General features: G+C 54.0%; 4 protein-coding genes across 4 annotated transcripts; 2 read left to right on the top strand and 2 right to left on the bottom strand.

Annotated features, from left to right (window-relative positions):
* On the bottom strand, positions 1-1,104 carry LRP88_09968 (ketopantoate reductase PanE/ApbA-domain-containing protein; the record flags this gene model as incomplete). Its single annotated transcript, XM_083246441.1, has 3 exons — positions 1-144; positions 214-860; positions 915-1,104. 3 exons carry the CDS (start codon positions 1,102-1,104, stop codon positions 1-3), a joined length of 981 nt encoding a protein of 326 aa, XP_083097554.1.
* Positions 1,105-2,338: 1,234 nt separating this feature from the next.
* Positions 2,339-4,738, top strand: LRP88_09967 (uncharacterized protein; the record flags this gene model as incomplete). Its single annotated transcript, XM_083246440.1, has 4 exons — positions 2,339-2,712; positions 2,768-3,830; positions 3,882-4,052; positions 4,109-4,738. 4 exons carry the CDS (start codon positions 2,339-2,341, stop codon positions 4,736-4,738), a joined length of 2,238 nt encoding a protein of 745 aa, XP_083097553.1.
* A 6,363-nt stretch (positions 4,739-11,101) lies between these two features.
* On the top strand, positions 11,102-12,166 carry LRP88_09966 (uncharacterized protein; the record flags this gene model as incomplete). Its single annotated transcript, XM_083246439.1, has 1 exon — positions 11,102-12,166. The coding sequence occupies one exon, from the start codon at positions 11,102-11,104 to the stop codon at positions 12,164-12,166; it is 1,065 nt and encodes a 354-aa protein (XP_083097552.1).
* Positions 12,167-16,174: 4,008 nt separating this feature from the next.
* LRP88_09965 (Arf family GTPase ARL1) lies at positions 16,175-16,957 on the bottom strand (the record flags this gene model as incomplete). Its single annotated transcript, XM_083246438.1, has 5 exons — positions 16,175-16,195; positions 16,252-16,575; positions 16,644-16,727; positions 16,783-16,821; positions 16,883-16,957. 5 exons carry the CDS (start codon positions 16,955-16,957, stop codon positions 16,175-16,177), a joined length of 543 nt encoding a protein of 180 aa, XP_083097551.1.
* Positions 16,958-17,446: the final 489 nt, after the last annotated feature.

Genomic DNA, 17,446 nt, shown 5'->3' with positions numbered 1-17,446 from the left:
TCAAGCCGAGCGCTTTGCTTTGACCTTCCACTGATAACTCCTCGCCAAGGAGTATAGATTTTGCAAGATGGGAGTCTGGACTTGACGAGCTTTAGCAGCCCTAAGGGGCTCCCCAATGAGGTTCTCAAACTCGATGTATTGCCCCTGAGAGGTGTAAGCAACTGCTTATCTACAACCGCCGGGTGGGAGGAAGACGGGGGTATGGGTACAGACCTTTCGCACATCGACAAGCATACTTGGTGGAACATGAGCTCCGATGGGTTCCGTCGTGATCATTGCTTCTATAGCATCGTCCGGAATCTCTTGTCCGTAGGCGGCTGCCGCAGCCTGGATCTCCTTCATCGCAGGCCGAACGACATCGTCAACGAGTCCAGGGCAAAGTTGCATGTCGCCCGTATCAAGATCCGTCAAGGCACCAATTGGGTTATAGACAGCGTTGTAGAGAAGCTTTCGCCAGCGCGAAAAGGCAACATTGGAGTCGAAGTGGCAGGTACAACGTCCCCCAGCGCCATACCGAGCGACGAAATCCCTTGCTCGATCAGCAGCGTCGCCCTCATCGCGAAACGGGCCAACGCGCAACTCGTCATGAAGCGTATGTTCGATTGTCCCAGTGACCGGCTCCGAGGACCCACAGATGCTGATACCCGAGAGGATGATGTTCTCGGGAAAGGCTTCGAACAGGGGCACCTCGATGTTGAGTCCATTCTGAAGCAACAAGATGATAGAATGACCTGGAGTGACAGCAGGGCGGATAAGGTCAGCAATTGACGGGCCAATGTCCGGCATGTTTTTGGTGGCACAAATGATGTAGTCAAAAGGAGTGACACCGGCTTGAGAGACGTCAGGCACGGAGTTCAGGACTGTTGATTGGAGTCAGTAGCAGAATAGAAGTGGTAGGGGATCGTCTACCATACTCTCGGTTGGTCGAAACCCACGAACTTTTCCGTGGTCGACTGAGTTTATGGTAAAACCAGACTCCTTGACGATTTGATAGCTAGAGCGCAAGACAGCTGTGACAGCAGCTCGTCCACCGTATTCCAGGTTCAGGGCGGCCATGCAGCCAATACCGCCGCAGCCCACAAGTAGGATTCTAGCCTTGTCCATCGTGTGTGACTATGTCAATTCCAAGTGTAAACGAATTTGGATGTCGAGTTGATGAGCTTATATTCTAGGGAGACGCCTTATAGACGCTCGTTCATGTAGTATTGGGAGGTGTAGTTGAGAGGGCGCAGGCCCGGGCCGGTTGCCGGTTCCGATAGCCATTCATAGTGACTGATGCGAGATCGGCGAGACAAGGCCGGTGAATGCCGTTCATCTACCGGCAACGAGACGCTGTGCAAAGCGAGGACGGCAAAGCATGAAGAAGCGGTTTCGATTGACGAAGTGAAATGATTGAGGAAAAGAATCGGTTTGAAATCTGCGCATTCGCATTGGGTCTTGCCTGTTTGGCACCTAAGATATCAGGTTACAGGGACCAGGTTCAGCTCAGCGATACGGCAGGTGAACCCGAGTGTCGCGCCTTCCGGGCAATCCACAGCGACTGGGTGAGAACAAGAGGAAGGTGTAGTTTATCAGTTGTATCTTATCAATAAGGGTCAAGTATATGAGATAGGCCTTTCATTTAGGTATCTAATCGATAAAGCATTCTAAGGCGAGACCTATTGACCCAATCCTACCTAGATTGCGAGCTTCGCATAACTAGCTCCCCAGACCTTACGCAAGCAACCTCGGTGGAATGATGCCTCTTCTCCCTTCAAAATGAACATGCGGAAAAGCAAATAAAGCATTTTCAATAACTAAATTAACACAAAAGAGCCGTTAATATAATCGTGAAACAGTTTTCCTTCCGAGGCCCTTGTCGTGTTTCAAGATCCTGGCGCAGGTCAGAAAAGGCGCCAACCACTATCCGTATCTACTAGACTCGACTTCAAGAATCCATTCTCAGTCATTGCCTTCTCTCATCTATTATCACGAGACAAATACAATTCAAGGGTTACCGAGGATCCATGATGCCAGTCCTACCAATAGCATTTTTCCCTTCGGGAGTTTCCCCTCACTTTCTCCTGGCTTTATTCGGAGTATGCTCTGTTTGCCCTCCCACACTAACACCCTGGCCCGTTGTTTAGGTGGCACGGACAATTTACATGGGCTGAGAGATCCTCTCAGAACAAACAAGACCAGGGCAATCTTTAAATGTCCTCGGCCTCCGAGCATCTCATGTCGTGATACCCCTCTTTTGTCTGTCTCTTTTCTTGTATTTGGGCGGGCTTTTATGTGAGAAGCCATGTAAGACAGTTACTCTCGAATTCCTCGTCAGATCATCACCATCACCATCACCATGACTGTTCCACAACCCCATCTTCTGGCCCCCGTCGCCACAGCTCTGCCGGAACTCCCACCAGATGACTTCTTCAGTCCAGCTCAATGGAGTGTCTTCTTCGCTCTCGTGGACGGCACTGTCCCCTCCATCACTTCAAAGTCAGCCGCCACCGATGACCAAGGCCAGATCCAACTCCCTGACGATGAGTTCGACGACACGGTCAACCAGGCTCTCGAGCCCCTCGCAGCTCCAGCCACTGGAGACAATATCCGCGCGTTCCTCGAGGATCGCCCAATCATGGATCCCCGCTTCAAGGAGAACCTCCTGAGGACATTAGCCCTCAGCCCGCCGAGCCAGCAGAGACGATTGGGTGGACTGTTGACTTTGATGGCGTGAGCCCAAACATCCAGACCCAGAAGCTGACGGCAAGCTGATCTACTTTTATAGCACCCGCCCTGGTAGCTACTTCATAACTGGCTACTGGCAGCCCATATTCAACCAGCCAGCTTACGTCCGCGAAGCCATCCTCAAGTCTTGGGCCACATCAAGCCGTGACATATGGAGGACCTTGGCAAAAATCTTTTCTACCCTGGCTCTCAAGTCCATTTGTCAGACTAACCCCATCTTTCGTCAGATATCCGGCTACTCGGATACGCCCAAAGACTGGCAGCCCAAACCAGGCTTTAAATACAGTTTTCTCCAACTCGAGGCAGCCGACGACCCTCATGTCATTGAGACGGACGTCGTCATCGTCGGCTCTGGCTGCGGCGGAGGCGTATCCGCCAAGAACCTCGCAGAAGCCGGTCACAGGGTCCTAGTCGTCGACAAGGCATATCACTTTGAGCCATCACATCTCCCCATGCCCCAGGATGCCGCGAGTACTCACCTCTTTGATAACGGTGGCTTCTACATCACGGACGACAACGGGTGCAACGTAGCGGCTGGCAGCACATGGGGTGGAGGAGGCACCGTCAATTGGAGCGTGTGTCTGAAGCCCCAGGATTTCGTGAGGAGGGAGTGGGCGGATTCGGGCCTTCCTTTCTTCACATCGAGCGCCTTCGACGAGTGTCTAGACCGCGTCTGGGGGTTTCAGGGAGCGGGCACTGATAGTCTCCGTCACAATCACCGTAACCATGTCCTCCTCAGCGGTTCCAAGAAGCTTGGATGGGCTGCACATCCAGCACCGCAGAACACAGCTGACAGGGAGCATTATTGTGGCCAGTGTCACTTGGGCTGCGGCCTAGCCGAAAAGCGAGGGCCTGCTACGAGCTGGTTGCCAGATGCTGCAAAGGCTGGTGCTCAGTTCATGGAGGGATTCCAGGTGGACAAGGTGCTGTTTGGCCCGGATGGGCAGAGTGCCACGGGCGTCGAGGGAGAATGGGTATCGAGGGATGCTGGTAACGGTGACAGTGACAGAGTGAAGCGGCGAGTCGTGGTCAAGGCCAAGAAGGTGATCCTTGCGGCAGGCTCATTATGGAGCCCGCTGGTGTTGATGAAGAGCGGGATTAATGTAAGTCTTTTGGTCAGAACTGAGTCAGGGGGCTTCGACTAACCCGTCCAGAACCAACACCTGGGAGCTAATATACACCTCCATCCTTGCAACTTCGTCTCAGCAGTGTACAGGGAGGAGGTGCGGCCCTGGGAGGGGGGCATCATCACCAGCTATTCACCCCAGTTTGAGAACGTCGACGGGAGTGGGTATGGGGTGAAGCTGGAGACTACGTGCATGGTGGTAAGTATCAAGTCACAACAGCTACTGTCATCAAACTCGAGTCTGACACCGTCAAGCCTTATACAATGCTCTCCATGGTGCCTTGGCGCGGTGGTCTGGAAGCCAAACTCCAGATGGCCAAATATCGCCACATGAATGGATGGATCTCGATAACCCGAGACCGCGATACTGGCAGGGTTTACCCCGACCCGACGACAGGCAGACCTCGGATCGACTACACACCCTCCCACTATGATCGAGCCCATACGCTCCAAGGGGTAGAGGCTCTGGCCAAGATCTGCCATGTCACGGGGGCAACCGAAATCCGCCCTCTCCTACCAGGCCTTGAGCCCTTCCTCCGCGCTGGGGAGCCCCCATCAGAACATGCCATCGAGGGGAACGGCCCAGTGGCCGACCCCGAGACCAGCGACCCGGCGTTTGCTGCCTGGTTACGTCGAGTCCGCGACGTCGGCAACAAGCCGCCAGCAGCGCCCTGGTCGTCGGCCCATCAGATGGGCACGTGCCGGATGAGCGCAAGCAAGGACGATGGCGTAGTGGACGATAAGGGCCGGGTCTGGGGCACTGAGAACCTGTACGTGGCGGACGGCAGCGTGTTTCCCAGCGCGAGTGGCGTGAATCCCATGATCACCGTCATGGCCATTGCGGATTGGATATCCCGCGGGGTGGACGCAGACCTGAGGGCGTGAGAAGCCTGGGAGCCTGGGCTGTGTTTGCTACTGGTATGGAGAGAGAAGCTTCTGTGGTTGTGTGTAATAGTATGGCCATCCTATCAGCAACGGGGGGCAGTCTGACCGACGTAGGATAGGTATGCAGGGAGCTTTCCAAGAGTCATCATCCACGGAGTGCATGAACCACGTGAGCCGAGCCCCTGAAGTCGGCATGCTTGGACAATGTAGTGACGTCTTGTCGCAACTTGACTCTTATCACAACCTGCGTCCGCCATCGGCAGGTCAGGTCGTCGATTCGTCATCCTTCCCCGCGAAACAGGACGGAAACGGTCCAGATCCGAGTCATATTCCAGTGAGAGACGAGCGGGGACACTCTATCAGGGATACTTTGAAACTCCCAAGGCCGTCATGTGGCCAGCGGCCGCCGAGCGAGTTGCGCAGGAGAGGCGAGTGAAGGGCCCGCAACGCAACATCGGAGACTGCGATCCGTACCTCTGGAATTCCATGTGCTAAATTTGGCAAGGATACCAAAAAAGATTATCCTCCGTGGCGAGCTTCGGAAGAAGCTATCGACATTTCGAGGACTAGTCGCAACCCGAGGGAGCGGTTGCTGGTGCCACGTTTTCGAGATAGTCTTTGAAGCTGCCAAAGTGAGGCTCTCCCAACTGTCTCGAGGTTCGCTTGCACAGTAGCGTAGGCCTCCCGAGTGGGGCGCCGCCACATATGGCGAAGCACAGCCACGGACGCCGCACCGACCGAGCATAGAGGTCGGAGGATCTGCAGCCACGCCGACTCTACTGCCGCGCCGAGGTAGGTACCTACCTGTTGTGCGGGCAGGATCAGCAAGGCAGGTCGCATTAGCTGGCTGCTGGCCTACGGTAGGGGAGGGGGATTTCAGCTGTTCAAGGGGTACATGTGATGCAGGAACAAGGATCGAGGGTTTTGTGTTTTGGGTTCTTCTGGCGTTGCCGGAGCCCGATGGCTTTTGAGTCACCTACCTCAGGCAGGTAGATGTCCGATGCAGTCAGTTCAGAGTCGAACCAACACTCTAGCCTGGATCCAGGATGAGACGGGACGGCACGGAGATTTGATATCACAAATGAGCGACTGGGCTTTCTGGGGCAGGACTGTACGTACCTGCGGGCATAGACGTTTGGAACTTGTCACTGAGCTGAGACTTGGATGGCTAGGAAGTTTGAATATTCGGCTTGCTATACACCACCACCGATTCCAATTCGACGACGTTGGCCAAGGAGCCCGCTTGGCTTGCTCCGAAGACAAACCTGCAGCATGCATTCCATGCTAGTGCACTATCCACTCCGAGGCTCTTTTCCAGCCCTGCGTTTTGTCTTTTGGATGATGCAGACGAAGCACAGCGAAACCAGAGCCTGGGGCTCCCGGCCCTCCGGACAGATTGCCTAATCGGGAGACAAGCGCCGGGCGCCACAGTGATGTCACCGCCACAAGCGGTCCGTCCGGCGGCCCTAGTGGGTCAGGTTTCCCTTGCGTCTCGCCGCTCTTTCTCGGGTCCGTGCCGGGCCGTTTGGTTTTGAGGAATTCAATGTCCATATACGACTTCATAGTCGACGCCTTTGAGTTTGAATTTATTTTTGGCACTGGTTGCTCTCGAATCTTGAAGATTCCTTCCAAACTTGGGTATATGGCGTAGATCTACAGAATATCTATCGTTACATTCAAGTCTTGGCGACTTATTGGCTACCCTATAGTTTCGTATTTTCGACGAGGGGAACTCCTCATGGAGACGGAGGTCAGATTCCGTTGTGATGATAATGCAATTTTGGGTCTTGTGACCGTGTGATGCCATAGTAATTGGTATTTGGGTTTTTGCGAGGGTAACTGCAGGGTCTGGTGCGGTGTGATAGACAGCTCGTCCTCAGCATGACTGCCTGCAGGCAGTTTTCTGACAATGCATGAATGTCACTGACTCAACTCCAATTTTCACGTTGCGCAGCACATCCAGCAAGCCGTGTCCCAAGTCCCGTGACCGACAATCGACGTCATGGCGGCATGGGAAGAGACCCATTGCTGGCCAGGTCAAAGCTGGCATGGCCCCAGACGGCGGCTAGAACGATGCGGTGAAACCTGGGGTTTCGCAGTCACACGGAAGAAAAAAAGACAAAGGCTGCGAAATTCGGAGTGGACTGCCCTCTCATGTGACATCCAATATGACGAAAGACACAAATTCTGTGACTGCAGCCAGCATACAGCGCAGGACTGTAACAATATGGGGAACGGAAGCGGAGGCTCCGTTCCCACTGGGCGGCCCTGTGCATGCATATGTATCTGCTGCAGCATCAACGGAAAGGCAGAATCACATAGTACTACTGTAGATGAGAGAGATCGCGGGACTGCGAGATCGTAATCGCATGGAGAGCGACACACAGACAGCGGCAACTGACGGACTGGCCGATTCCTGGGGGCCAAAAATAGGAAGATACGTACCAGCTGAGCCACAGTCAAGTGCGTCCCTCCATCTGCACCTTCCCTGTAGCCCTCCCATAGTCCCACGCCGGGGCGCCGGCCTAACCACTACCGTTCCTGGACCCTTTGCCTCTCGTCTCCAACGTTGCAGCTTTCGCACACTACAACCGTCCAGTCCTGGCGTGAGTATCAGTACCTTTGAAGTGTGATCTTGGGGACGCACGTGCATGTGCAATCCTTTTCTCCTTGCCCTAGACCAGCCGAGCGATCAGTGGACCCAGCCAGCCATCTCCGCTCTCTGGTGGTGGTTGTCCGTCGAGGACGGGACAGACGCACGCACGCACGCTGCGAGCCATTGACGACGATATCGAGTAATCGACCTCTTCCACGCGTCTCAGAGCGCGTCGCGCATATCCAGTGCAACAACAACGACTTTTGCTTGACCCATTGCCTTGGGTCGCCGATATTAGCAGGCGTCCTGAGCCGACCCATTGGTCACTGAGCCATGCGGCTGTAGATTGCGACGATGCTGAGACTTCCAGAACGGTACCACGAGGTCTAACAAGAGGAGAAAAGGGATGGTTGGCTTGCGGGGGCCCCCTTGCTGGGAGGTCCAAGAGTAGAAGCCAGATAGCAGGGTTCATGTCGATATCCTTCAAAGATTCTTCTCCCTTTGGAATGCATCGAGCCTCCGTTGCGGATCGGCCTGAAGCTTTGACCGCGACGCAACATCCTCAGGCGCCTCCTGAAGACAGTTCGGCTCTTGTCAAAGTCGCTCATCTTCCCCTTTGGGCTTGGTTTCTCCGTGACTCCATGGCCCTTTGCCTGGTCTCACCAACTCTCTTCGTCTCAACCCGTCTATGGGCAATGATTGGAGGTTGCCATGAAAGCCGAGAAATGCCCCGCCCTCTGATTGGCTCACCTCAACTCTTCCTCCACCAATCACAGGCTGTAAGTGCACTTTGGAGAGAGCCTCACCTCACATCTTACACTAGCATGGATGGCTCTTCTCGTACCAGGACATCGACGGGCTCTTGTTGCTCTCCAGTCTTTTGGGATCCCCCCTCTTCCTCCTGGTCTAGTCCCCGTTCTCTTTCCTTTTCCTCATGCCCCCATTCCTAGCTCGGGTGGCCCAGGGCTCCTGGACAAGTTGTCCTCCCCCCTTTCCGGCATCGAACACTCTCGATTCATGGATCCTGTCCCGCCGACTTGGACATCCTGAATCAATGGGACAGTCTGTATGACCAACCATGTCGTGAGGACCACGTTTGCCCCTAAAAGACGAGACGGGAACGACGGGAGCGACCGCGATGATATGGATCCCGAGCCGTTTGTAAGGCAGAGGCCCCTTGATACTCCTGACGGTGGGAGGAAGAGGGCTGGAAGCCAGCATCAGGGTTGTTCCACCGGGGCTAGGGACCATGAGATCGCCTCGGCGTCTACAAGAGAAGGATTCTCTCAAAAATGAGGGCATGCCCATCCAGTATCAAAACTCGACGGTGGGGGATGGGGGCATCCCGCCTCCCATGGCGTCTTTGTTGGGGACTAAACCAACCGCACATGCAGCTGTCTCAATGAGCCGGGCACCTCTTGCGTCTGGTAGTGCAGGTGCTATCTGTATGCGCATGCAGGTCATCCCATAACCTGCTCCTGGACAAAGCGTCCGACGCATCCCATTGACAGGACTGTGACGGGCCTTGTTATTACCTTCATCTCGCCAGCTGAGGGATCCTGGAGCTTCAGCTCGCCCCAGAATCAGAGCTGACGGGCCACGGACAAGGTCGATATTGAGCATGATGGGCGATCTCGCCGAGCATTTTCGATAAGGGTGTGATCCCCGAGTCGTGGGTGGTCCCCCTCCCCCGGGTATGCGGGAAGTGGAAGTACGGAGCACACAAATGTCTTTACTCGCCCCATCCACCACGAGAGGCACGAATGGGCGACTCGCTGTGTCTCTCGTGGAAACAGAGACGGCGGCCAGATCCGCCCTGGGGCCTTTTTCGTGCTGAATTCTGAAGCTTGCATAAGCGGCGCAACCCCCTCTCTGACCAGGTCTTTGCCCTGATGTTTGGGGCACAGGGAAGCACTCCGTTGGACGGGCACGGGCATGGAAAGACATATGCCGAGCGCCCTCACGAGTTTGGGGACTGGAATGAAACGAGGCGGCAAGACTCGTAAGCCATCGGCCGAAGAGGAGGTCGCATATGGTGAGGAAACGAACCAGTCGTGCCCGACCGGTCTCGCCCTTGGCTATGCGAGGGTCGGAGTGGCATGGTTTGTGAGGAGAGGGCTTCCTAGCCGTAGGAACAGATCACATTTCACTCTTACAAAGGTCTATATCAGGCCAAGGCTATAGTGTAGAGGTGCCGTGAAGGCTTCGTTGAAGAAAGGATGTGCAAGGTCAGTTCACTTGGCGGAATAGGGCAAGGCGAGAAGACTGGGATCATGGCAGGGGGATGACAAGAAGCGCCGGCGGTTGTTTCGTTTCTTGTTTGCCTGTCTGGTTTCGTCCAGACGGGACAGGACAGCGGCTAGGGCAGGGAATGGGCCGGGATGTGGCTGTGACTGCTTCGGCATTGCGGGAGGAGAGGGAGAGGGAGAGATTTCCAAGAGTCTGGATATGGGTGATAAGATTACGAGCTGATTCACATCACTCTGTTTAATTAGAGAATTGCCTGATGACAAGTGAAGCCGCAGCGATTGAGTGTCATGCTGTGAATTGAAGGTGACAGCTTTGCTCGTGTCCTTGATGCTTGTTAGTTAGAGAGGAGACGTTTCCACCGGGGAGGGTACAGCAAGCCACCGTCGCCCAAGGTACCGGTACTTGGGAGCGCCACACCCACCATTTTTCCAAGTTTCCAGTCTTTTACCTAGTCCCCTTGCAACTCGCAACACACAGAATCTCTTGATCTTCCCTGCCTAGCAGGTACGCATGCAGCTTTGTCTTTCAGCTACTACACGGCCGTCGTCGGTACAGGTATCCCATCCCGTTGCGTAGGTTGCCTGGAGCCGTATGCGTACATATGCAGGCCGTATCAACACAGCCGCACGCCTCCTCCGAGAACCACCCCCCCTCTCAGTAGGGATGGGCATGGAGATGGACATCCATGGTCAGTGCCGTGCAGATGCAGATGGATGGAGGAGAGGGAGAGACCCCTCCGCTCCGACGCCGCCGTGACCGATGTCCCCAAGTCGCCTGGCATGGCTGCTTTTGGTACCTGTCCCGACCCATCCTGCAGGTGAGGTACCCGGCGATGTGGGCTTTTGCAGGACGGCCTAGGTTGTAGGTGCAGGTGGGCTGGGCTGGGCTGGGCTTGGGCTGGGCTTCGCTTCTGAGGACTCATGGGATGGCCCTCGTGCTAGGCCTGGCTCCCTCAGCATAGTGGGCCGTCGCCTGCAGCCTCTGCTCATGCGCTATCGACACAGCCTGTAGCCACCATGACCATCATGGACCTACAAAATACAGGGCGCACTTTTAGCTCTCTCCTCGCCCGCTAAACCGGCTGACACCCACTGGCATCCACACCCACACACACAGACACACGCACACCACGGCTCTTGTGCAAGTATATCATCTCCCCACACCACCCTCCGTTGCCCCTTCTCTCTTCCTTTTCTTCCCTCTCACGAGCAACTCGTCCTACGTTCTCTTCTTTCTCGGTTGCGGCAGCTTTGCAGGCGATTTCAAATCTCTTTACCAAAAGATTTAGACAGACAGTCTATTATATCCCCGAATCCCTGCTCTGCTCCGTCATCCGATATCTTTTTCCTTTTTTGATATATATTCTTGTTCGACCTCCAATCCCCCCCACCGTCTTCCCGCCTGCCACAACGCCCGAGCCAACGTCTCTACGCCTGCGACTGCGCTCACCCAAGCCAAGTTACCCCGCCATATATCCCTGCGCCCGCACCTTCAGCTTCACAACTCCGACTTACAACATGCCCGTGCAACTACTTCCGGCCTCGGCTGCCGCCTTCGCTCCTCGAGCCTCGTCCGTCAATGTCGTCCTGGGTTCCAAGGTTGAGCCTTGGCTCTCACAAACTCTCAAGCGCATCAACCGAGTAAAGCGTCCTCTCAACAGCGTCCCTCAGCACCAGCGATGCCTCACTGAGACTCTATCATCACCCAATGCCATCTGGACCCTCACCTCGATCATGCTGCCCAAGACTCCCGAGGCCGACTTTAAGCGTGATGCCGGCAACCCCCTCGTCGAGGCCATCATGAACTACGAGCTTGTCCACCTGGAGGCTTACATCGTGCACGTCGACATGGTTCTGCGCAACGAGGTCGCTTACAAGCTCACCAAGGACACCATCGAGACCCTCGTTGAGTACCACAAGGAGGTCTATTGCGTCGACGCCAAGGCCAACACCTACGACTGGTCAGACAAGGAGCAGCAATGCAAGAAGCTTCACGAGGACTTTGTCCAGGCCATCAACAAGTTTGTCTTCCGCACCCACGTCTCGGCTCTTGAGGGCCTTGAGGAAGAGGGTGCTGGCGAACTTCTCTGTGGCAAGAGCGAGGAAGTCAAGAACAACATCTTTGCCCTCATGAAGCCTCTGCTGCCTCCTCCTCCCCGTGTCGTTGATGTCGTCCGACAACCCACACTGCTGCCCAGCTCTCCCGCTAACAACATGTGGTCGCAAGCCGGCATGCCCGGCAGCCTCCCCGCTGTTGAGTCGTGGAGAGTCCTTCCTTCAAGCCCCAGTGTAACATCGTCGGTCGACTCCAACACCAGCCCCATCTGGGCGCCCATGACCATGAGCGACCTGTCGCCTACTCCCGCCTTCACCCAGCCTCAGTCCACCGCCGGCTTCTTCTGGAGCTCACCTCAAGTGACAGCACCCATCCCCGCCCTCCCCCTCCCCAGCATGCTTGCTCCTGCACAATGCGGTGTCAGCGTCAGCATGGGAGGAATGGGCGGTATGGGCAACATGAGCGGCATGGGTGGCATGGGCGGCTTCAGCTGGGATCGATACCAGGAGTACGCTACCATCATGTGACAACCAGGGCCCCAGGACAGCTATCCAGTGGTGACGACCTCGAGCTAATACAGCACGCACCCGCATCCCCTTCCTCGTTTCCCGGAGAAAAGTTGAAGCTCTCAATTTCGCAGCGGCATAGAACTATCATCCATCATGGGCATACCGGCGTTTTACTGCATCAGGAACGGTGTTTCGAACAAGTCAACAAATATCCCCTCTTCGCGTTGCTTAATCTGCTTTCTTTGGTTCTTTTTTATTATTTCCTTTGTCCTCATAGCAAGCGGTCTTTTTTGGTTTCGGGGAATCTGGTCTCTATTCCTCTCCGGGAAACACACTCGAACGGTCGTTCACAACAAACAACACAACCAACCTCTCAGTTTCCAACTCTGGGTTTTCTTTCATCTACCACACCACAAATGGCTGGATCCGGGGCGGGTATTTGGAATGCATTTACAACCGGGCAGGGATTCGATACAGGCGGCTTGTTTTCTTTTGGCCTTTTTCCTTCCGTCATCTATCTTTTGGTTCACAACAAGAAAAAGACGAACACGCAGCAATGCACGACGCTCGGCCAAGTCCGAGACAGAAACTTTTGGATTCTCGATATCCCCGGAACTTTCTTTCTCTTTTTGTTTCATTCCTTCGGCATAGAGAGGCTTTCTCGGAAGATACCCCCCATACAAGGAGCACGACTGGATCGCTCGGATTCAACTGAAGCACAAACAAACACAACAAACACTCTCGCTTCGCTTCTTTCCTTGGCCTTGTTCCCGAATTACGACGACGATAATTTTTTAATGACGACCTTTTCTACGAATCGATGACGAATGACGACTACTTCTTCAGACCTGGTACGACTTACGAACGGAATCACGAACTTTCGGCTTGATGTCGAAACATGACTTCTCTTCGAAAGCCTATCGAACGCTGAGCACATACACTTCATTCGGCACGATGACTAGCCTAACAGATGGCACCTGGACTGGATTTCAGGATGTCTGATCGCAAGGCCGTCTCGACTACACGTCATCGCGTAACCAACACGGAATATCTGGAATATCACCGTCGAGGCATGACACTGGTTGTCAACGGGATCACCGCCGTGCGCCGGCGACCAAGTGTCGACCGGAACGCATGAAATTGGAAAGATGGAGTGAACTCATGGGTCCCTTCCAATGAGCTGGGCGCTGTACTTCTGCCGTGCAGATACAGTCGCGCAGCCTCTGTCTAGCCGACACGTCCTGGTCATTCATCCTCCGAAGCAATAACCCTCGTCCTCTAGGAGTTCCGTCCCCCGGATGTGGATGACCGCAGATCGTCGAGTCGAGGTGAAAACCACAACGCCGCTGAGCCTGCTAGCCGGGCCTTTTGGTGTGTGGAGGACGCCGCTTCGAGGATGGATCTGCGGCTCGGCCACATGCCGGGTGATCGGGACTGCCACGGGGACCCGGGCGAGGATGGACTAGGGCGACTGTAGGATCGTCTCCCTACAGACCCTTCACGTCGGACAGGTCAGAGCAGCTTGGTCTGCTCGGCTTGTCCAGGCGAGCTGGGATAGGCCGCAAGAGAGTGGAGCTGGTGACTGCAGGGCAGTGCCAAATGCCCACTCCGGACGTTGAGTCCTGCGGCCGAGATGCTGGTATCTAGTGGCGTGCGAGGGAAACAGGATACGCCCTGGCGGCGGTTCCCAAACACAAGGACAAGCCTGCTTTGCTACAAGCGTCCCTGCTCGTTGTCTTGTCGTTGCAGTATTAGTTAATCTGAACAATAAAAAAACAGATTCAATGAAGCTTCTTTCCCGTACTTGATTATGATGTGACATTTTGAAGATGCTGCAATCCCTAAATTGCATACCTAGCTACTTGGACCGTCACTTGTCTTGGTCGTTACTCATCTTAGGTCAGACTACCCGCTTGAGATATTAATAATGTATTACAGACCCTCCCGATTGTTGCATCCCATTTCACTCAATTTGCTGGGCACTTCTGAGTTCATGACTCTTTGACCCGCGTCAAGAAGTGAGTGTATATACGGGCAGCTTCACGCGACCGACCCTTGGCAGTAAAGAAGCCCTAGCTAGGATAAAAATGATAAAGAGCATCCTAACTCGAACTCAATCGATATATCTTAACATGAAATCGCAGGTTTGACTGGCTAGGCCGGTATGGAATCACCGTCTGTCTTATGGTGCTCTGTTGGCAAGTTTTACCGCCTGCTCCTAGCAACTGCCCCAAGGCCAGTGCCAACCGCGGAGAACGTGGTAATACTCCTTTCTTATATACCGCCGCGTTTGACAGAAAGATGGCACGGAATGTTGATGGAATTTTCCTGTTGGTTGATACTTCGTCTCAGGACGTTGTCGAAGCTGGTGACCATCAAGGCAACACCCACGAGAAGCTTCTCGCGGAGTCTCAGGCCCAATATTATCTATGAAGGTCGGTGGTGATACATAGAGGGAGTGAAGAATTTTGAAATATCCAGCTAACTGTGGCTAGGGAGTGTACTCGGCTCAGCTATGCGTGTTACATGGTTGCGGCTGGCTCTACCTCAACTGTCTACTGTGGATTTAGGTAGATATTTGTTATTTTCTTCCTCTATGCCAAATACGTAGCGATTATCCTTATTATGGGAAAGGTTGTTTGCGCCTGGGTCGGTATCAAAGAGGAGAGTTGGTAATTGTAACCTTTGGATGAAGGGAATAATTTGAGTGGTTGGATTGAGACGATGAGTTCATATAGGGAGGGAAATCTAGTGAATTTCTACGAAGTTCCTGTGAGAAACAAACCATGCTAATTTTTACAGATGATTGTCGGAATTAATAATCTTAGCATCTAGACCTAGCCCCCCATGCCTAGTTGACATCAAACCGTTGACGTGAGTGAGCACCTGATTTATAAGGGATCCTGCAGGGACGATGGTAGTTCATTTTCGAGTAGGAATTAATAGAGGGAACCGACTAGAATCTCAGACAACCAAATAATACTGCTGCCTTGCTAAAGATGAAAGCGAGGTTAGTTGATGAATGGAGGTCTTGGGGTCAAAGAGGGCACATGGAACAGACCCGTTGCCGACCTGGGAGGTTCAACAACTTGAGTATGCGTTAATGAGTCTCTACTAGGAGCGGGAGGTGGGAGCAGACTTGGCATTGACAACCATGTTGATGGATTCGCATAGAACGGAGAAGATAGGAAAAGTAGAGGAAGGAGAAGAATGACCGACGGGGGTAAACTGCCGGAAGGGAGCCCAGATATTTTATATGCAGTCGCTCAGACTTATAATGTATTCCCATTCTTAACTGTTGGTCTGGCCTAATGCCCCTCCATTAGCCAACGGTATACCATCGTGTGCTGAGCATTCATCGCCCTATGTGCTGCCACTTGCTACAAGTAGGCGTAGGGAATGAAGCACTACGAGCTATCTGTTGCTGTTGGTCGGCAGAAATGGAAAAAGTCAATGCAGTCGTTGATCCTCCAACCCTTTAGCTTGTGATACTTGAAAGCAAATCCGACTCTACCGCGAGATCGCGCTCTTTACCTTGACGGGTTGCTGACATCTAAGTCAGAACCAGGAGGCCTCAAGGTCTGAATGTTGTATATCCAACATTAGGTCATACAGTACTAGGTTCCGGAAGTGCCGTTACAAGGGTCTCGGCATTTAAACCGGGATATCACTTACACAGACTATCCAGACTCGACAGCTCAAATTCTCCATTCTTGCCATTACACTTCGTCGGCTCAAAAGTTGCAGCAAGAATCATAGCCGGGACGCAACCGGACCCGGATTGTAGCATTAGAAAAGTTGTACTATCATATATCCCCTTTCCCTTCCTCACCCTCTCAGGAATCGGGCTCCTTTCCTGTGACGCCGAGTCATCATCTGCTTCGTTCTCCTCCTCCGTATACGCTGTCTACCCAGATGCCACTGAACCGTGAGGTGGTGGTGGTTGTTGTTGCAATCATTTCATGTCGTCTGTTGTACAAATGCCAAACTGAGGCGCAAGGAAAAATCGTCATCGGAGGGCCGGCCTTAGTCTTGGCTGACGGTTTGCTGTAAGGACGCGCATCAGTATTATGCCCCTTGGAAAACCTCAGGGACAAACTCACCACAAGCCAATCCATGCCCTCGTTCACACCGCTGCCGTCGACCGCCGAGCAAGCCATGATGCTCCAGTTACGGTCGCGCAGCTCGCCCAGGCGCAGCGCCTCCGAGATCTCGCCCGCGCCCTTGGCTCCGGGCTGGTCCTGCTTGTTGGCAAACACCAGGAGCGCCGCGTCCTTGAGCTCCTCCTCGTTTAGCATGGCCGAGAGCTCTTCCGACGCCGTCTGTAATCGCTCGATATCGGTAGAGTCCACCACGAAGATGACGGCCGCCGTGTTGGCGTAGTAGCACCGCCAGTATGGTCGGATGCTTGTTTGACCACCGAGATCCTGCAAAGGTGTCCGTGTTAGTATTTCGAAGATGTTCGAGGCGGTAGCTCCAAAGGTACGGCTCATACCCAGACGTTGAAATTAAGATTCTTGTAGGTGACGGATTCGACGTTGAAGCCGATGGTGGGTATCGTGGTGACGACCTCGCCAACCTAACAGATCATGGTCAGCATGCACTCAAGTTTGGAGGGAGAACGAGCGTCGAACCTTCAACCGGTAGAGCAGAGTTGTCTTGCCCGCGTTATCCTGCGATGCCGCCTCGTTAGCGTCCATGTCGGGGATGGCGGTAGGACCAACGTCATCGTACCAGACCCAGAATCAATATCCTAATCTCCTTCTTTGCCCACAGCAGGCCCGACAGCCATGATACTGAGTTACCCATGTTGTTGATGTGAGAAGATGTCTTGTCTTGTTCGCTCCGGTCCGCCTGTGGTGGTGATGGATGTCTAGATGGTCACCACTTGAAGCTGCTATCGCTCGTCCGCCTAGAGTAGCTCGGTCTCGTGGTTTGCTCTGCTCAGCACCAAGAGGAAGGATGGGAAGAAAACAGAGTCGTCGGGGGGATCGGCAGGGAAATGATGCGCTCAAGTGACCGTCTTTCTTCGTCGCGTGCCTCGTGGCAACAAGTTCGAGGGGCGTCTTTACTTAGTAATTGCTCGGGAGATCCCCTTTTCTGGACCTGACCTCCAATGCATTCAAAAAGGACTTGGGGCCCGCTTGATGGACAAGTTGCTCTTTTTGGCGGGTTAGACTGGTCCAAGCGCCCGACAAAATAAACCGGGCCAGCCTCGTTCACCCCCTGCAAACCAGAGAGAGAAAGGCTGTGCATGCCTGCTCGCTGCAAGACTGGGGTTATTTTTATCGTTGCATC

The sequence above is a fragment of the Fusarium phalaenopsidis genome (assembly GCF_050370095.1).
Source record: "Fusarium phalaenopsidis strain FUZ10S chromosome Unknown contig_32304, whole genome shotgun sequence".
Taxonomy (NCBI): domain Eukaryota; kingdom Fungi; phylum Ascomycota; class Sordariomycetes; order Hypocreales; family Nectriaceae; genus Fusarium; species Fusarium phalaenopsidis.
Note: the sequence above shows the minus strand (reverse complement) of the source record. Positions and strands in the feature narration are given on the sequence as shown.